The 20830-nt window shown below is 45.3% G+C and overlaps 1 protein-coding gene across 3 annotated transcripts; it reads right to left on the bottom strand.

Moving 5' to 3' along the window:
* Positions 1-469: 469 nt before the first annotated feature.
* SH3BP5L (SH3 binding domain protein 5 like) lies at positions 470-20005 on the bottom strand. 3 transcript variants are annotated; one of them, XM_087708634.1, is made up of 7 exons: positions 19936-20005; positions 14596-15245; positions 13117-13179; positions 10622-10750; positions 6640-6801; positions 5468-5641; positions 470-2250 (listed from the first exon to the last, which is right to left on the bottom strand). In XM_087708634.1, the coding sequence occupies exons 2-7, from the start codon at positions 14797-14799 to the stop codon at positions 1849-1851; spliced, it is 1134 nt and encodes a 377-aa protein (XP_087564760.1). In that variant the 5' UTR covers positions 14800-15245; positions 19936-20005; the 3' UTR covers positions 470-1848. The 3 variants fall into 3 exon arrangements, with proteins under 3 accessions (XP_087564760.1, XP_087564761.1, XP_087564762.1); XM_087708635.1 differs by lacking the exon at positions 19936-20005 and adding an exon at positions 19786-19874; XM_087708636.1 differs by lacking the exon at positions 10622-10750.
* Between the last annotated feature and the right edge of the window lie 825 nt (positions 20006-20830).

The raw sequence follows: 20830 nt of genomic DNA, 5'->3' as shown, positions 1-20830 counted from the left end.
ATGACTATGCTCTGAAATGGGTAGTTTGCGCTGGAAAAAATGATGATAATCCATGCACAGAAGAAATAAAATTGAAGTTCCGGTCATGAACAATTATGTAGCTTTGGTTTTCAGTATCATCTAATCCTTCCTAAGAAGCCCATTAAGATGCTTTCCCTTGAAAACTTGTGAATGTGGATAGACTGATGGATTGGTCTTAAGGACAAAGAATGCAAACATTACTAAGAGGCCAATCTGGATAGCATTAAACATAATAGATCCTAACCGATTAATGGCGGTTTCAAAAATGCTTCCGTGTTCAGTTGAAAGGAGTGACGTCTGCAATTCTCTATTTTCCTACATAAGAAGGTCTCTCTCCCCCCCTGGGGGGGGGGGGGCTTTTTCAGTAATACAGCTGCAGGGGGGGGCAGAGACACACACACATACACATTGTTCCTGGGTGCACTTAGCAAAACAGAAAGCAAGCAAGTCACTTGATAGGGCATAAATTTTACTTTAAATAAAATTACACAGCATAAGCCGGTCATACAAACCTCCACACACCCCCGCGTACGGGCACACATACACACACACACACACAAACAAACAAACATGAACAAGAGTTGCTGTATGGCTGCCTCAAACCGGCAAGTTCTCATCACAGCCAAAAGTTCAGCAAATTTGTTTAGAGTGGCAGAAACTGCTCCTCACCTGCCTGCCCCCTTCCCCACCCGCCAAAAGGCATGGAAAGAAGGGGGGAAGGGGGGAATTGCTGGAAAAACGGAAGGAAAAAAAAACACCCGGTCCCCTCTTTTGCCACTTTTGCTAGTGCAAATGATTGGAAGAGTAAAAGAGCAACAGGCGCGGCAGGAATGATTGTGCTGAGGGGTATTGAGTAGGTGGGGGCCTTTCGGGTGGAAGGAGCCTCCTGCCCCCCACATCTCTTCCTCTCCTGGGAGTGCTGGGCAGTACCAACGCGGTGCCAGTTTCTCCATTGGATTTTGCAATGAGGCAAGACGGCGCATCTCTGCTTAGGAGGAGCTTAGAAAGAGGCGGGTGGCTGCCATCTTGCTTGTGTGTGTGTCTGTGTGTGTGTCTGTGTGTGTGTGTGTGTGTGTGTGTGCCCTCTGTTGCAAAGGAGGGACAAATAGCATGCCTTGTCAGTTATGGGTGATAGTGAGAAGCCCTGTGGGGCACCAGAGTTCTTCTTTAAACAAGCCATTTATTGTCATCTATAGCCTTGCGGGAAAGCAGTGTGGGAAGTTCTCTCTCAAAGGCAGTGAGAGGCGCCTGGGGGAGGGGAGCATTTCTACACTAATAGCTCTACATCCCACCTATATTCCTCTTCGCCCCCTCCCCTCAAAGAAAGATTAAAAGGAGCAAAGCTGCTTCCCTCCCACACCTCTCTCTTTCTCTCTCTCTCTCCCCCCCCTCTGCTTCTAGACCAGCCTGCCAGCAGCTGAGCATAACTACATCACCAGGGATCCAACAAGCCAGGATAAAAGTGCAAAGTTGCAGATTACTTCCGGCATGCAATGCTCCCAGGGAAGAGGGGCATGCTTGAGGAGATGGCAGCTTGATAGATCAGATGGAGTGGGATTAAGAATGCTAAAATCGGGGTGGGGGGGAACCTGGGACTGGGACATGAACCCCCGAAGTGGGGTTTAAATTAAGATTAAGGGCAGAAAATCTGGGATTTGCACCTATAGTGGAGTGGAAAAATCAACACTGCAGATGGATGAGGTCAAAAACCATTATGGAATCCATGCCTCCGCTTGCAACTTCTTCTAGTGCCTGGGAACCAGCACTTCCCCCCTCAACCTTCTTCTGAAGGCCGGGACTTAAAGGGGCGGCGGGAGAAGGAGCAGGTCAGAGGCTGATGCTGCGGTGGTGTTTAAAGGAGTGGGGCTGAGCCATCCGCCGCTGCTCCCTTTCCTCCAGCTCATCACTGTTGAGACTAGCAGCATCAGACAGGCCCATCAGGTGCTCAACCGAGTCAAACTTCTGCAAGTCGGAGGCGATGGTCTGGAAGCTGAGGACCGAGAGCGTGTCGGACGAGGTGACGGGCTCTGGAGGTAGCACCATCCCGCCGTACAGTATCGCCGGGCTGGCTTCAGCACCAACTGGGGAAGCGCGCCGTCCGACCAAGCGTTGGAGCCGCCGTGCATGGATCTGCTCGCTGATCTGCTCCAGGTTGCGCAGGGCTACGGAATAGCGCATCTTGGCCTGGGAGACCTGCTGCTCCAGGGACGTCACCCTGGCCTTGTGCTCCTAAAATGTAAAGGATACCACGAAAGAAAATCTACCGTGAGGGTTAATATTGCATCCATCGTATTTTACCGAGGACAAGATCTCTGCCTTAGCAACAGTATTGCTGAGGAAGATCGGCGACTGATATAGACATCCATTGAAGTGCACTCTTCTGTCACCTTCCATACGGAGTGAGTACTGTATTTTTTGGAATATAAGACACACTTTTTCCCCACTAAAAGAGGGTGAAAATTTGGGTGCGTCTTGTACACCAAATATTAGCCTGGCCCAACCCTTCAGCCCCCACCCTTTGGCCTCTGCCTCCCAGCAATTTGCCTCCTTGCAGCAAGCAGCGAACAGCCTGTTTCAGTTTCAGCACAGCCTGATTACCACAAGCAGCTGATTGTCGGTTGGATCGACCTCCCGACCACCAGCTGTTTTGGGCTGCAGGGATTGCCATTGCCTATTGCCACCTCTGTGTGCCCTCCGCATCCCATTTTTGGCCTCCGCGCACCCCATTTTTGGCCCATTCTGATCCCCGCTACCCAGAATGGGTAGAAAATAGGATGCACAGAGGCCAAAAACAGGGCATGCAGAGGCTGAAAATGGGATACGGAGGCCAAAAACAGGGTGTGCAGAGGCGGCAATAAGCTATGGCAATCCCTGCAGCCAGAAACAGCTGATCATTGAAGGCCTGACAATCAGTTGCTGTGCTAATCAGGCTGTGCTGAAACTGAAACGGGCTGTTTGCTGCAAGGAGGCAGAGGCAGATTTATTTTTCTCCCCAAAAGCTAAATGTGTCTTATACTTTGGAGCGTCTTATACTACGAAAAATATGGGAAGTACCGTATTTTTCAGAGTATAAAACGCACTGGAGTATAAGACTCACCCAGGTTTTGAAGAGGCAATTTTTTTAAAAAAGTAAGTAGGTAGATAGAGAGATAGAGAGGGAGAGAAAGAGAGAGAAATACAGTAGGTAGGTAGGGAGAGAGAGAGAGAGAGAGAGTAGTTAGGTAGATAGGTAGATAAAGGGATAGAGAGAGAGAGAAATACAGTAGGTAGAGAGGGAGGGAGATTGTAGATAGATAGGTAGATAGAGGGATAGAGAAAGAAATAGAGAGAGAAATACAGTAGATAGGTAGGGAGATAGAGAGAGTAGGTAGATAGGTAGATGGAGAGAGAGAGAGAGAGAGAGAGAGAGAGAAGGAAGGTAGGTAGGTAGGTAGATGTTTCCAGGTGTATTTATCCATGTGCTGGAGAAGGAAATAGCTGACAACCTGTAGCACCTAAAACTTTGTTTCTGCTGGGACAGCACTTGATCAATATAATACTCATCAACCACTCTAACTAAACAGCTTTCTGAAAGGGGGAAAAAAGTTTTTGCACTCTGCAAACCTCCCCAAAATGGCCCGTTTTTCGCAAAAACGGGGCTGTTATTTTTTTTTTTTAAAAGGCATGAACAGCCTCGGGGGGGGGGGGGGGGCTTGCAGAGTGCTCCTGGGGTAACTGAATTACTAATTGGTTTACTTAACAAACATGGCAAGAAAAGTTGTAAAATGGGCCAAAACAAATTTCTCACTTGGCAACATAAATTGGGGGCTCAATTGTGGTCATACATTGAGGACTACTTGAATGCCAGGTGTGTTTACGTCAATGTGTAGTCCTTGACCTATAACCACAATTGAGTCCAAAATTTATGTTGCTAAGTGAAACATGAGCCCCATTTTACCACCTTTCTTGTCACAGTTGCTAAGTGAATCATTGCAGCTGTTAAGTTAACCTAATATTACCTTAACATTGTTGTTAAGTGAATCTTGCTTCCCCGTTGCTTTTGCTTGCAGGTGGCAAAAGCTGATCTCAGGACACTGCAAGCATCATAAACAAGGAGTGGTTGCCAAGCATCCAAATTTTGATCACCTGACCAAGGGGATGCTGCAAATGTCGTAAGTGTGAAACATAGGGATAAGTCCCTTTTTTCCAGTGCTGTTGTAACTTCGAATGATCTCTAAATGAGAAAGCTGTAAGTCAAGGACCACCTGTACTTCCAAGGAAACTACATGGCTGTCTTCATGTGGGCACCAAAAGTTGAACTTGACTCAGAAGGAGGCTTTATTTTATCCTCCAAGATAACCCAAATGCTTAATTTGAACTGGAAGAGCCATGATAGACAATGTTCTTGAACCTCCTATCTGTGCCTAAAAGTAAAGGTTCCCCTTGCACATATGTGCTAGTCGTTCCTGACTCTAGGGGGTGGTGCTCAGCTCTGTTTCGAAGCCGAAGAGCCAGCGCTGTCCAAAGACGCCTCCGTGGTCATGTGGCCGGCATGACTAAATGCCGAAGGTGCATGGAACGCTGTTACCTTCCCACCAAAGGTGGTCCCTATTTTTCTATTTGCATTTTTACATGCTTTCGAACAGCTAGGTTGGCAGAAGCTGGGACAAGTAACAGGAGCTCACTCTGTGCTAGGGATTCAAACCGCTGACCTTTCTGATCAACAAGCTCAGTGTCTTAGCCGAGGTGGCGCAGTGGTTAGAGCTGAGGTGGTTAGAGTGCAGCACTGCAGGCTACTTCAGCTGACTGCAGTTCTGCAGTTCGGCTGCTCAAATCTCACAGGCTCAAGGTTGACTCAGCCTTCCATCCTTCCGAGGTGGTTGAAATGAGGACCCGGATTGTTGGGGGGCAATAGACTGACTCTGTAAACCGCTTAGAGAGGGCTGAAAGCCCTATGAAGCGGTATATAAGTCTAACTGCTATTGCTATTGCTATTGCTATTAGCCACTGAGCCATCGCATCCCTTCTGTGCCTAGCGTTTCATAATTTCATGTTCTAGGAGTGGAATACGTCTCTCACCAGGAAATGAGGAAGCTACCTCTCTAGCTTAGTCTCAGGACAGATGGGGAACAATTACAGGTAGTTCTGGAGTTATGACCACAGCTGAGCCCAAAGTTTATGCTGAGACATTTGTTAAGTGAATTTTGCCCCGTTTTATGATCTTCCTTGCCAAAGTTGTTAAGAAATGAACCACATGACCATGAGGCTCCTTGAAAAGTCAGAACTGTGGGAAACAGCTGCAAGTCACTTTTTTAGGAGACATTGTAACTTTGAATGGTCACTAAATGAACTCTTGTACTACCTGTATAGACTCGGCTTTGCAAAGATTAACATCTGCTCCCCCCCCTCCCACAATCTTTTTGAACATAGGCAAGGGACTTAGGGCAGGGTCAAAGGTCAGCCTCACCTCCAGGATTTGATTGAACTGAGCCTTCAGCTCAAAGTAGGGCTTGCTCTTCAGAATGACTCGCTTGAGGGATTTCTGGAGCGACTGCACCTTCGCCTCAGCCTGCTGGCAGAGCTGGGTGACTCGCTGGTGCTCCCGTTCGCTGCGCAGGCGCTCTTCCTCGGCCTCGTTCACCTGAAGGGCAGAGGAATCACGAGTTACTGAACAGATACTGCAACCAGCTTTACTATCCTCTGTCAGGCCTGGAAGGCATCTTTTACATTTGGGCCTTCAGACCTGTCACATTTTCTGCTGTGGGAAAATGGGAGGGGGGATTATATGGAGTATGGGAGCTATATAGTCTAAATAACATTCCTTTCTCAGAGAGTCAAGGACATCTTGCCCTGCACCTTGAGGGGTGTGACTGGGAGGCATCACCAGTTGGGACGGTGCCTGATTGGACCATGTGATGGACCTGTGGGTGGCTGGGCAGGAACTTGAACTTTCTTTTGGATGGGGGAAACCTGGAAGCTTTCAGATTCGGGTTTTCCCAGATGTGCCAATATGGCATCTCTAATGAAATGGAACTTTGAGGAACTTCAAGCCTCTAAGATTTTTTTTCCATTGGGGGTGTTACTTGAAATCCTGACATTAACCCGAATCTCTTTTAAAACTGAACCAGCTCCCCCAAACTTCGAGGTGCTGTCCGGGGTCCTGAGCCCCAAGCGTGACATCCTCTTCTCTCCAACTTCATGGTGACTGCTGCTTTCTGACACTACAGAACAGTGGTGGGTTCCGGGCGATACGGCCCGGTACAGGTGTACCAGGAGAAGCGGCCACTGTACCGGAATGGTGGTTTGTTTGGCCCACCCGCCCGCCTGCGTTCCTTACTGCTTTTGGATGCAAATGGGCCAATTACGCCTGCGCGCACAGCGTGTGGCACCTGTGCGACCTCCGCTGAGCAGCTGAGTGTCACTGGGTGGTGGCATGCACATGTGTGTGCAGTGCGTATGCCTGACGAGCGTACCAGTTGCGATGGGATCCGGAACCCACTACTGCTACAGAAGCTACACCTATGGAGTGCTCCAGAGCAACATTTCCCTCTCTGGAACCCTCCTGATCATTCTGGACTCTTCTGGAGTCAATCAAGTTGGGAAGGTCAGTCCAATTCCACCCTAGAAGAAGAACTTCACCTTGGAGGTGGCATGGTTCAGCATCTCCTGCCAGGTGGGATCCAGCCTGTTCTTGTCAGCCATCACTCCCTGCTCAGCCACAAAAACCATTTCCCGGGCTGCGTTGTGCATGCTAACAGCTCGTTCGTACCGGAGGGCAGCCTTCTGAGTCTCTTGCTGGGCCTGCCAGAAAGCAGGAAAAATGGAATTAGCAATATTGGTTAAACAACTACTATTAAACCAGTCTGCATACAACTGAGAAAAGCAATTGGTCCCTTTTGGTTCCTCCCCTCTCCTCTTGAGGGAAATCCATCCATCATTTTTTTCCTCATTTCTGTCAGATTTGATCTAGAACAGTGATGGCTAACCTTTGTGTCGTCACATGCTGAAAGCGCGTGTCCGCACCCTCACCCATAAGGCAATGCACGTGTGACACCCCCCCCATGCTGCCCCGCCCATGTGACCCCTCCCATGCATGCACGCGTGAACCCCCCCCTTCCATCCTATTTTTGGCCTAGTAGGCCTCCCTGCATCCTCCTGGGAGCAAAAACGGGTCACGGAGGGGCCTCACTGTCCCCCCACCCCGTTTTGCGCCTAGTTGGCCTCCCTGCCCCCACGCATGCATGCACCCCCGCACATGCACACACATCTCCCACATGTGCCCCAAGCCACACATGCACGTTAGAGACTCGGAAATCAGCTGGCTGGCGGTAGGCAGCCACACACACATGTGCGGTGGAGCTGAGCTGGGCCAACAGCTCATATGCCCACAGAGGGCTCTGTGTGCCACCTGTGGCATGTGTACCATAGGTTTGCCATCACAGATCTAGAGTGTGAATCTTTATTAGGCATTTTAGATCTGTCTGAAACAAACGAGATTCATGAGGCATCTGTGTCATTTTGGGCTGCGCACCAAAAAGAGCATTGCACGCCAAAACAACTAGATACAAGGATAGTTTTTCCCCCATTCCATCTCTCTGCTAAGCGACTAATTCCCACAATGCTGTTTTATGCCCTGGGATGTCAAACCCTCTAGTAGGGCTGTGTTTACTATTATCCTTCTCATCTTCCCTATTATCTATTTCCTTGGCTTCTTATGACTATAACTTTGTTGTTTGTTTCTTATGATTTATGTTGTTTTTATTTAGTGTCCTGTGATGATTTATATTGATTGCTTATTTAGTATCTTATGACTTATGTTTGTATGTTATGATTTATGGTGATTGTATTTTATGATTACTTTTATGATTTATCACTTGTCGCTTGTATGCACCCTGAAAGCTTATGCACTGGAGACAAATTCCTTGTGTGTCCAATCACACTAGGAAAGGGGAAGGAAAGGGAAGAGAAGGGAGGGAAGGGGAAAAAGGAAATGAAAAGAAACAAAAGGAAAGGAAAGGAACTCCATTCCATTCTATTCTATACTATTTCAGACTGTAGGAAGGGGATGACATATTAGTTGGCTATGATTTCTGAAGAAGAGCATTCCTAAGTACTTAAAACCAAAGGATTGAGAAAAGAGGCCAGAATAAAAACCAGCCTCCAAAAATGGAGGGTTCCGTATGTATGCCTATCATCTCACAACATTTTAAAAGCTGAATTGCTGAGTTTGAGTCAGCACTTCCTGATATCATGGTAGCAAATACTGAAACACTGAAGTCAGCTTATATTTTAACCGTGCTTTTCTAGACTTCTCGTAGATATCAAAACTTGTAGAAAAGCCCAAGGTTGTGGTAGGCCAGCTCAACGCTCAGAGCCTGTCAAAAGAGTTCTCAGCTCAATGAGTTTGACAGGATTGATATCTAATCAGTGATCCTGTTTTTCCTTAGACTTATATCAGCCTTTGCTCTGATTACCATATATGAAGAGAGAACAAAGTGATTGGAAAGAGATTTTGAACAGTTTTGGAAAAGCAATGGCTCTCTCAACCAAACACATCTGAAAGCCGTGGATTATCATATTGATCTGTCTTTTCCAACATTTTATGAATTCTCTCTTTAAAAATTAAATAAGAAGTTTCTCTTCCACGAGCTACAATGCACATCCCTAGAGAATTAACATATGCATTATAAGAACAAAAAAAGCATACTTCCCCCTTTTTTGGAAGATAATGCTGTGAAAGTACAAATAATCTGTAGATGGCTTCAAAAACAAGGACTATGGAACCTCAAGTCATTTGTTCAAGAAACCAGATTCAGGACAGTTGCTTCTGAATTCAGATAATGATTTATGAAATTTATGAAATGAAACTCAACATTAAGAAAACTAAGATCATGGCATCTGGCCCTCTCAATTCCTGGCAAATAGATGGGGAAGAAATGAGGGTAGTGACAGATTTTATTTTCCTGGGCTTCAAGATCACCGCAGATGGGGACTTCAGCCAAGAAATTAAAAGGCGCTTGCTCCTGGGGAGGAAAGCTATGGCAAATCTAGACAGCATACTAATAAGCAGAGACATCACCCTGCCAACAAAAGTGTGTATAGTCAAGGCTGTGGTTTTCCCAGTGGCAATGTATGGCTGTGAAAGTTGGACCATAAGAAAGGCTGAGCGTCAAAGAACTGAGGCCTTTGAACTATGGTGCTGGAGAAGACTCCTGCGAGTCCATTGGACTGCAAGGCGATCAAACCAGTCAGTCCTAGAGATCAACCTTGACTGCTCTTTAGAAGGCCAGATCCTGAAGATGAAACTCAAGTACTTTGGCCACCTAATGAGAAGGAAGGACTCACTGGAGAAGAGCCTAATGCTGGGAAAGATTGAGGGCAAAAGAAGGGGACGACAGAGAATGAGGTGGCTGGATGGAGTCACTGAAGCAGTAGGTGTGAGCTTAAATGGACTCCAGAGGATGGAAGAGGACAGAAAGACCTGGAGGAATGAGGTCGCGATGGGTCAAATATAACTTTGCAACTAACAACAACAAATGAGTAGAAGAACGCTGAAGTGGAACCCAAGTTGGAAAGCCTTGTAAAGGGCCCCATTTTCTGAGCCACTACTAACATCCATAGTAAGTTTTACTTGGCATCATTTTATTTATTTGTATTCCGCCTTTGTTATACTCTTTATTTTTAATAGTTTTTTATGTTTTATAATATACACTGCCCTTACTGAGTCACTTATTGAGTTGGGCAAGAAATAATAAAATAAAATATCTTCTGGTATTGAAACTGCAGAGGATAAACGATATAGCAATAGCACATGTACTGCTTCACAGTGCTTTTACAGTACTCCTCAAGTGGTTTACAGAGTCAGCATAATTGCCCCTAACCATCTGAATCCTCATTTTACCCACCTCGGAAGGATGGAAGGTTGAGTCAACCTTGAGCCTGATGAGATTCAAACCGTCCAATTGCAGGCAGCCAGCAGTCAGCAGAAGTAGCCTGCAGTACTGCATTCTAACCACTGCGCCACCATGGCTCATATAGTAATAGCACTTTGACTTATATACTACTTCACAGTGCTTTCACAACCCTCTCTAAGCAGTTTACAGAGTCAGCCTATTGCCCCTAACAATCTGAATCCTCATTTTATCCACCTCGGAAGGATGGAAGGTTGAGTCAACCTTCAGCCTGGTGAGATTCGATCTGCTAAATTGCTGGCAGCCGGCATCAGCAGAAGTAGCCTGCAGTACTGCACTCTAACCACTGCACCACCACAGCTTTTATTCATGAAAGGCCACGGCCATGGTCACTATTATTGTTCTTCCTGTTAACTAAGTTGTCTTTAATATAAGATACAGACAACAGGTCAACAAGTTGCAAATAGATTTAGTAGTTTAAAATTTTTGGGAGGGCTTCTTTCGCAAGTGGTGGGAATTAATGTTGTAGTAATATATTAGTATTCAACTGGAGGGAATAATATGTGTATAATGTGGGTTTTTTCAATGCTTTGATCGTTTTCTGTTTTTTTTTCTTTTTTGTCTCCTTGGATTTTTTGTTTTGTTTTGTATTTTAACTTTGTTTTTAATAAAATAAAAACATAGGGGGGAAAAAGCCACGGCCTGCGTACCTCCCTGGCCAAGCGCCTGGCTTCATAATAAGGGCGCGCTTTCTCAATGCAGTTCCCCAGTTGGGAGCCCTGGGCATTCAGCTTCCTAGCAGATTCAGACAAGATCCGGCGGTACGTAGTGCGGGCCTCCTGTTAAGACCAAAGGCATAAACTGTGTCAGCATCTTTAATAAACATTCCCCTCCCCTACAATTCTTACCGTATTTATTACTCTTATTCAGACATTGCCTTTCTAGCCTGCCTTTGTCCTTTATGAGGTTCTTCTGGGTAAATTGGATGCTCAAAGGCAGCTCAGGCAAATACCACATGGCCAACATCTGGACCAGTGACAGAGGCCCTGATGGTGCCAATCTATCCCAAGTGTTAGATGCATATTATCAGCAGTAGGAAAGTCTTAAAAAGTGATAGGACAAGAGCAGCTGTCTCCTGCAAACTCCACTCCCCTTTCGTTCCTCTTTTATTTCCCCTGGGAGGGGCCATTCAGCGTCCACCTGTAGCCGTACTCCCAAGTCGACCCCTGTTCTTTAGCTGTTCCCTTCGTCTGGCAACTCTGTGCATGCGCACACTGGGAACAGGCTCCAGCTGTTCATCTGCCTCACTGATTTTATTTAATCAATTTATTTATTTAATCAATTTATAGGCCGCCCAATCCCGGAGGACTCCGGGCGGCTTACAACGAAAGATGATGTTTGAAGGCAGCTGATAACTGGCATATGGCTCTGGCCCCCTCTCTGCCTCCGACACAGAGCCCTCATCAGAGCCTTCCCCAGACTCCAGGACTGGCTCAGGTTCCTCCCCAACCTCCTCACTGTCCGAATCTGCTGCCAGCTCTGCGGGCCGCTGGCAGTCCACAATACTGGGTTCAAACAAAAATCCTGTCCATCACTAGCCTTAACAAGAAATAATCTGGCAGTTCTCGGGGAGATGATCTTCTCTATGTCATGTCAAGCAGGCTGACACAGTTTGCAAGGGAGGCCACAGAATTGGCTCCACGGTTTAAATTAGGCCAAAGTATTCACTGATCTGACTTACTTGGGGTAAAAAAAAAAACCTTTAAATTTTTGACTCAGCAGAACTAATCGAATGACTTTTAAAAAAACAGTCCTCCCAAACTCAGTGCCTTCTATATATATTGTCACAGTTGCTGGGAATTTGGGGAGTAGTAATCCTAACATGCAGATGAATTCTGAGAGGAGCCTTTTCCATTTAGAAAAAAATAAAATCTTCTGATGTTGAAACTGCAGAGGATAAATGATACATTCGTGAAAGGCCACAATTTTAGGATTTGCATTCGGAGTTAATATTGATACAACTATTTTAGCCCTTGTTTTTTTAAAAAAAAAACCTCAACAACTTTTTTTCCTTTGTGCTGTCTAAAATGTGCAATCTGCCACTGAATTTTATAAAGGCAGTCGTGTGTGTGTGTGTGTGTGTGTGTGTGTGTGTGTGTGTGTGTGTGTGTAACCAGTGTAAGCTATGAACCACAACTTGGGTAAATCCTGGGACAAGAAAGGATAGCCAATGCTGGGAAGACTCAGGAGTTGGTCAGCTTCAGCACGTCAACGCAGCCTGATTCAGCACGAGCAGCTGATTGGCGGTTGGATCACCCTCGTGATGACCACCAATCAGCTGTTCCAGGCTGCAGGGATCGCCACAGAACTCCCCCCCCCCCGCACGTCACGTTTTTGGCCTCCACACGCCCTGTTTTTGGCCTCTGTGCATCGCATTTCAGCCAGATCCAGGCAGAGGGGATCACCGCTGATCTCCATCACCTGGAACCGGTTGAAAATGCGACGCATGGAGGCAAAAAATGGGGCTTACAGAGGCCAAAAACACGACATGTGGAGGCTGAAAATGGAATGTGCAGAGATGGCCATGCGCTGTGGCGATCCCTGCAGCCTGGAATGGGTCTAAAATGGGGGCGTAGAGAGGCTGAAAATGTAACACACAGAGGCCAAAAAGGGCCGAAGGGAGGGGGCAGGCAGGTGGGCGGGGCTTCGACAACGTTCAGTGTATAAGATGCACCGCAATTTTTACCCACTTTTTTGGGGGGGAGTGCATCTTATACTCCAAAAAATATGTTAAGTTGCAGATCCTCCAAGAGACAACTTGCTTGCAACTCAATATAGAGTCTAAATGTGGAGTTTTGGTTCTACGCTAACCAGATGGGACTTCCTTTCTCAACTTCACTAGTCTTCTGGTGACAGGGGATTGTCTTAATTGGCTGTCTCTTCTCTGACACGGAGTATGAGAGAGTTCTAACTGCAATCTTCCTGGCTGGAAGATCCTCCCTTTCTTTCCCTCGCTTCCGAAAAAACTTCAAATGCTCACTAAGTGATCTGTCATGCGTCAAGGCATATCTGTATGCCAGGGTTCAACCTATTTCCACTTCCTCGCCTGAGTGAGGGTGCATTCCCCACCCTACAATAGGAAGGAAAATCTTGAGCCCACAGCCCCCTTCCCCTCCCTTAAGAAATGTTGATTCTGTTGTCGTACATCCAGCTGCAATTCCACTCGATTGATCTCTTCGTTGGCTTGATTGAGATGTTCCAGCTCTTCCTGTGAGCAGAAAATCAGAGAGTGAGGCTTTAGAGAAGGCACCGAACCAACCACAGCACACAACTGTCCTTTGATCTAACATGGCCACAAGGTGGGAATTCTAGGACTTGTAATCCCAGCAAATCCAGAGGGATGGAATTCACGTTTCAACCTGGCCTAGTTCCTACTTGACTTCTGAACAGATAGGAACATACATGCATAGGCATGTATTCATTCAAACATTCAGAACATGCAGGGGGGGGGGAGGAATCCTTTATTGAATGCAGAATAAACAATGGAAAATTAAGAGCCCTGGTGGCACAGTGGTGAGAATGCAGCATTGCAGGCTAACTCTGCCTACTGCCAGGAGTTCAGTCCTGACTGGCTCAAGGTTGACTCAGCCTTCCATCCTTCTGAGCTTGGGAAAAGGAGGATCCAGATTATTGGGTTCAATATGCTGAGGGCCATAAAGCACTGTGGAGTGGTATATAAATCTAAGGTGCTATTGCTATACCGTGTTGTCTGCCAGATTTTAGTCTGTTAAACCAGAAAACATGGCTTTCGAAATAAAGTTAATTTTTCTATTTGTATGAAGGGGATTGAGAAGATTTGGGAATGTAAGGAGTATTGATGATAAGGGACAGTACAATTATTTTCACATTTTTGGGGAAAGGAAAAAGGAGAGCTCCCAGAGATAAACTGTTCTCATTTTCTTCCTAAATGCCTGCAAAATAATCCACAAACAGATCGTGGCTCCAGTGGTCCTTCAGGAGGCAGGAAGGCTAAGTTTCAGCTCCCCTCTTACACAGATGGAGCCAGTTTTTGAAGGCCACCAAGTCTGGGTTCCAAACAGCCACCCAGTCACTAAATGGCAGCAAAGACTTTTCTGTCTCCCTCTGCTGCCACCTAGTGGCTCCCTAATTTTTTGCAACCAGATTTTAGAACCCAAATGTCAGGCCTGCAGCCATATTTTCTTTTGGAACTTTGGCCTGCCACACTTTCTATTATTCTACTATGCATTTTCTATTGTGGGAAAATTGGAGGGGGAATGGTAAGGAGCTACATACTATGTAGCCATAACAGAATTCTTTCTAGAAAGCCAAGGTCATCCTTTGTCTTTGCACCTCCGCACCTGACTGGAATTGGATGGGTGGAACTGCCAGCATGGCAGTGGGAGACTGGACCATGTGATGGACTTGTTGGGTGTGGGGGCAAAATCTTGAACTTTCAGCTAGGTGAGGAAAACCAGGAAGCTTTCAGATTCGGGTTTTCCCAGATGTGCCAACATGGCTCTCTTAATAAATTGGAACTTTGAGGAATACTTCGCCTTGGACTCTGATTTACTTTTGGATGCTATTTGGAACCCTAATACCAAACTTCCTAAGCGTGTGGTCAGGGAGGCAGGGCCACAAGAGAAGGAATTCAGCAAGTCCTCACCTGAATGCGAGGGTCAAGCTCTTCCTCCCCCTCTTCCTCATTTTCTTTCTTCTTGGCATCACCACTACCATCACACATGGCCTCCGGCCCAGGCACCCGCTGCTCCTCGTCACCTTCGGAGGGGGTCTGCAGTTGCCCCGGAGGCGTTTGCCGCCCATCCCCCATGTTCATGCCCAGCACTAAGCGCTGGTCAGAGTCCTCCATGCCTGCCTTCCTGTGCCTCTCTGCGGCCTCTGCTCTCCCTCGGTAGGCAGGCTGCCCGAGTCACGAAAACCCAGGCACCATATGCAGGCCAGGCCCGCCCACAGGGAATTGGCATGGGGTTTCTGAGTTCATCCAGATGCCTTTGGCAGGCGCGGCAAAGGAGGAGGAGAGGCAAAAGTTACGGCATCGATCCGGGAAGCAGGAGGCGACTTCTGGTGATGTCAGCCGAGTTGGAATCCTCTCGAAATGTAAAGGGCTGCAATGCAAGATCTTCCCCCACACAGAGAGAGGAGTGGGGTGATACAGGCAAGGAAGTTCCCAAAGGTGCTCCTTTGCAGAGGGGGTGGAGAAAGTTCCCTGTTAGGCGTATCCTCCACCCCCCCCCTCTACTCCATTCTCTTAAGGTCCTCTCTTGATGGTAATCTCCAGCAGCACAACCTAGTGAACTGAAACAGCCAAGTGGGAGGCAAGAGAAAAAACAGAAAATACATTTTTAAAAAACTGCCTATTTAGTTAAGGGGCAACAGACAACTACAGCTCTGTTTCAGGAGCTGCAAACTAAAGTTGTGTTCTTCGCCACAAAGAAACACCAATTTAATTCAAACCTTTATTTGGTTTTATTGTGCACACGAGTACAATAAGATTGGTTGTGCCCACCTCCAACACAATTCAACTCACAGTGAAAGACAACAAAATCCCTAGCCCAGTGAATCTTACTAACAAACATCCAGGCCTATTGCACCATGTGAACTTATATTGCATGTCACGCCGGCCCCACAAGTCAGTCGCACTATGATTTGTAGGGTTCCTTTTCATTCAGGTGTCTTGACAGCCCACGGATAAAAACTGTTCTTCATTCAGCCTGTTTGTGTGGCTGCCTCTGCTTCTATATCTCCTTCCAGATGGTGGGAGAATAAAAAAGGGCTGACCAGGATGTGATTCGTCCCTGAGGATTTTCCTCCCTCTTCTAAGGCAGTGAGCCCTAGCGATGTCTGAGACAGCCAAGCGGGAGGCAAGAGAAAAACAGAGAACACATTTAAAAAAGCTGCCTTTTTAGTAAGGGGCAGCAGACAATTACAGCTCTGTTTCAGGAGCTGCAAACTAAAGTTGTGTTCTTCGCCACAAAGCTATATCCCAAGTCTTTTCTTGTTCCCTACCGTGGCCTTTAAGTTTTAGAAAGGCAACTGTGCGGCCTCTTGCCGGAAGCTGGGGCACTTTGGAGACCAAGAGCGTCACTGTGGGATAAGCGTTTATGAACAGCAGCGTTTTCATTAGATGCACACACAGCTTTTACAGCTTTTATGAGTGTCTTCCTATCACAGCACACTCATACGGATTCTGCAACTGTTCAACCTGAAACAATGTTTTGCATTCCATTTCTGTCTAGCTGTAATGCTCTCAATTCCCTCTCCCCCCACCCCCAAAAGCCACGTATACAAATCTGTACATACATACATAAATACATACACCCATGCTATTTCCTATGGGGGGGGTGTTTCTCAGCAACATTATGCACAATGCAGAACTAATCAGCCAACTAAATTAGGGCATGAGAGAAGACCAAAGGAACATGGCTAAATTTAGTTTATACCAACACTACAGTATTCACTATGTCTCTCTGTCCTTGCAAACCACTTTAGCTCCACCCCATCCATATACCATTTCATATAGTACTCTTATTTATTTAGGTATATTTATATTTTCATTTCCAGATGGTTCAAAGTTGCAATGGTGCTGAATGGTACAAAGTTTTGACCATCACAGAACCCTTGCAGTCACATGATTGTGATTCTTGACAAATGGCTCACACTTACGATGGTTCTAACGCCCTGCAGTCACATGATCTCTCCATTTGCAACCTTCCCCACGGGATTCCCACAAGCAAAGTCAATGGGAAAGACAGCAGTAAATTGCTCTGATTAATCCCCACCAACCCACCCCCATCTTCCTGTGCTCCCACGCAACCTGCACTAGGCTTCCCAAGCTCTCCTCCAATTCAAACTTGGCCTGTGTCGGTGACCCCCAGCCTCCCACACGTTGCCTGAGACTCCCACTCTTTCCTGTTTAATGACCTGATCTGCACGTCTTGGGGCTATAAATGGGACTGCAATTGCCAATGCTAAGTGATGTGGTCACAGGACATCATGCTTTACAGCCACGTCACTTAGCAATGGCAATCTCATTGTAACCTGAGGACCACCTGGATTTAATTAATTTACACCAAAGCCAAAAAGGCGCCTTTTACGGTTTACACTTCTTGCCTCTTTTTCAGGATCTCAAAAACTCCGCTCCAAATGTTGTTCACTGCCACCACTTGCCTACTTCCAATCAAAATTCCGCCGACCACCTTCTAAGACTCTTGTACATTTGCATTCACTCGTTATCTTTTATTTTGTGTAGGGGGATAGTATTATTCCAATGATCGGGCACTGAAGTGGTCTTCCCATACCCCTGAACAAGTTACAACGATTCCATTTGCAAATCATGTTTTAATACCTCTGCAGCCATATCATTTTTACAGGTTTTATGCATGATTGACAGCTTAAAATTTGGACACTAATAGCTATACCATTTGTTTCAATCCAGCTCTTCAATATAACACTATTATCCCATATACATCTCCAAAATACTCCTTCCAGCATACCCTCTCTTTAGTTTCATCATGAATACCTTTTATCATTTTAATTACAATTTAGTTGAAGCTCCTTCTTTAGTCTTCTTCATCCACTGCCAAAACATTTTTTTAAATTTCTAACAAGTTCACTCTGAATTTCTCTGCCTTTTTAAAAATCTTAACCATTTTTTGTTTTTTAAAACATTCTTTGCAGTTATCTTCTCTCTTTACAAGTTACACAGTATTTCCCCCTTCTGCATTTTTGCAGCAGTCAATCTCTTACAAGCATTATTTCTCAACGATAACCTCTTTTACTTCATCATTCCATTAAATGCCCTTTTCCATTAGCATACAGTATTACATAATTCTTTTCACCCTGTTCCAAGAACTTTCCTATTTCCTTACGTCAACTTTCCATTTATTTTGCTGAGTGATTATTATATCTTGTAATGCTTTTTTCATACATATTTTATATTTTCCTCTTCCTGTGGTCATTCTGTTTATAACATTTTCTTTCTTTCTTTCCTTCTCTGTCTACTTTTTTCACACATATTAAAAATTATCTGTCCCTTATTCAAAATTCCTCTCTTGTATCGTTCACCGATTCTCTCAGCTTTCCAGCATAATCAAATCAATCATGCTTTAAGTTTATCTATTCATTGCTATGTGTCGATCTCAACAAACATGCTTAAATCACGTATTCAATATTTTTCCAAGCGAGATATTACAATTACAATTCTCACTCATCCTTAGTGTCTAAATAACTCAATCATTTTTCTCAATTCTCACTCATCCATTACTGTCACCTATTAAATAATTCCTTTCATCACATTCCTTCAGAATGTTGTATAATATTTCCTAAATTTGGAAAACTGGTTCCTTATTATCATTTATTAGAGCAGAATATCTAACTATCACTAATCTAAGGATTCTCTACTTTCAAATATCTTGATATCTTGACTACTATTGACTTCATGGTTGGGTCCATACCCTTTTCTTGGCAACAGTAGACATTTGCCTTCTTCTAGGACAGGAGTCACCAACCTTGGCAACTTTATGACTTGTGGACTTCAACTCCCAGAATTCTGGGAGTTGAAGCCCACAAGTCATAAAGTTGCCAAGGTTGGAGACTTCCCATCTAGCCTTCTATTCCCTGGAGGTCTCCCATCCATATATAACAAACCAAATTTGACCCTGCTTAATTTCTTAATCCAGACAAGATGACCCACAAAGATGACACCAATTCATATTATCAGACCTGTAGTTTTTAGCCAATTTGTTCATAACAATATACTTCCCCCCACCCTACATTATTCACCACTTTCATTTAGAATGAATGACATTCTTCCTCTTAATTTCATGAACACACATATTTTTTCTTTCCTTCATTTCCTACTCTTTGTCTTTTACTTCACTTAGATTTCTGTTTAGATTGTCTGAATTTGTGTAGGGTTTCCTGCCTGAGCAGGGGGTTGGACTAGAAGTCTTCCAAGGTCCCTTTCAACATTGCTATTCTATTCTATTCTGCTCACAATGTTCCTCCATATCCGACCTATGGTCTTCACAGGAGGGCTGAGAAAGATTGAAGTGGGACCCCCATCTCAGCTTTGGACAACTGAGGCTTTTATTTTAAACATTAGAATAACACAGAAGAGGAGCAGAGTTGATTGCCACCCTCAGCTATATCCCATGCCAAAGTGCTGCATTACTTGCTAATGCTTAAAATAGTACTGACCCAAACCATGATCAAAGTTGGTTTTATCCCAAGCACCACGTGTTTTTCTATGCAAGCCAGAACCTCTAATTAATTAATGTTCATCCCACCTTTATTATTGTTATAAATAACTGGAGGAAGTGAACATACCTAATACTCCTCCTATTTTCCCCACAACAATAAACTGGTAAAGTGGATTGGACTGAAACAAGAGTGAATGGCCCAAAGTCACCCAGGTAAACACTACCTTGAAAAACACCATACTCCCCCCACTTCCCCAATAGTCCACCAATTTAGAAATACATGGATGGACTGGCACACAACCAGAGTATGCATGCAAGGCTATCTGCCCATCAATCTAAAACATTAAAAAATTAATAATTTTTTTTAATGTATAAAAGCTTATCAGCCTGCCAAGACTCCCTGTTTTCTGTATAATGCCAGCTAGGAATTAAGGACATTTGGAGAGGACCGAAGTGGGAACAGCTGGCTTGTGCCACCCTAAATTCGCTAGGCTTTAAAGGGATGCAGCAGCACCGCCCTTTCTATTTGCACCCCTCTCTATGCGGATCCCTAACGGGGGTCGCCCAAGTTTACCCCGTGAGTTTTCCAATTAAATCAAAGACTTAGATCCGAGGATCGCATCAAAAACTCTCACTTTTTCCCGGTCTGCGCTCTTTCTGCGTCGATTCCGGCGGCATTCCCAACGCTGCGCGGCTTTCCCACCCGAAGCGGCCCCAACCAAACGTGCGCGGGGCGGGGGGGGGGGGGAGAGAAGAGGGGGGGAGGGGCAGAATGTTTTATTTACCTCCAAGCTTCGATTGCACCCGCTCCAACCACCGGCCTAAGCGGAAACGGAAGTGCTGCGTCCCAGAGAAGCCAACCATTTCCCGAATTTTTTAAACGTACAGCATGGCGGCTACCTGCGGTCTGGACGGCAGGTGTAGGGCTAGTACACCTTCGGCAATTTTTCCCTCCCCCCCTCCCCCCAACAACCAAGTGAAAATGCAGGGATCTTTGGGTTAGAATATATGTGCTCTTCTTCCCTTCACAACAATTTGCTGGTTTGGGTTTCTTCTTCGATTTTTCAATCCCCTAAAAAAAGAATTGATGGTTTGCAAAGGGAAACGCCATGTTGCGTTACGGAAAAGTGGAGCGCTGTGCATAGATAAACGCTCAAAGATGTACTGCCGTTTTGCCCGTTAGCCTTGGCGTCTTTGAATGAAGCTGCAAATGTTTTTTTCCCCTCTTTCTTCCTGGGAGGCTACAGTCCATATAAGTCAGGGGTTAGATTGTCACTTGAATGTGTAAAACAATATGTCCCAAAAGTGCTTTTTCCAAAAGGCAACTGGACTTTTTTATTTGAAAACCTTCCGCTTCTCATCCAAGAAGATTCTTCAATTCCCAACTGGATGTGCAAATAAATGAACATGACAACAGGAGCTAAAATGCAAAACATTTTTTTTTTACAATAGGGTCTGAATTTAAAACAAAGAGAACCATGGAAAAAAAGGTTATTTATTTGTATTGCCTCCTATTTTATTAGGAAACACACATGTTTGGGGCTTGCAAATGGTACAACATCTGTAAGAAAATGCTTAATACTGAATAAGGATTCCTCTCATTTTTGACTATAGTGTATTTTAGGGCAAAAGGACTGGGCAAGTACCGGTAGTTTGAGAGGTTTTAAATGTTTTTGTAAG

This window comes from Thamnophis sirtalis, unplaced genomic scaffold, assembly GCF_051295495.1.
Source record: "Thamnophis sirtalis isolate CommonGarterSnake01/CBP01778 unplaced genomic scaffold, rThaSir2_p1.2 scaffold_3, whole genome shotgun sequence".
Lineage (NCBI taxonomy): Eukaryota > Metazoa > Chordata > Lepidosauria > Squamata > Natricidae > Thamnophis > Thamnophis sirtalis.
The sequence above is the reverse complement of the archived record's forward strand: the minus strand, read 5'-3'. Positions and strand labels throughout refer to the sequence as shown.

Excerpts from the sequence above, each read along its gene's own strand:
- SH3BP5L (XM_087708634.1), bottom strand. The coding sequence starts at position 14,799 with ATGGAGGACTCTGACCAGCGCTTAGTGCTGGGCATGAACATGGGGGAT. Across the intron at positions 13,180-14,595 it reads AGCTTGACCCTCGCATTCAG|GAAGAGCTGGAACATCTCAA; the intron begins GTGAGGACTTGC and ends TTCTGCTCACAG. Across the intron at positions 2,251-5,467 it reads AGTTCAATCAAATCCTGGAG|GAGCACAAGGCCAGGGTGAC; the intron begins GTGAGGCTGACC and ends TTTACATTTTAG.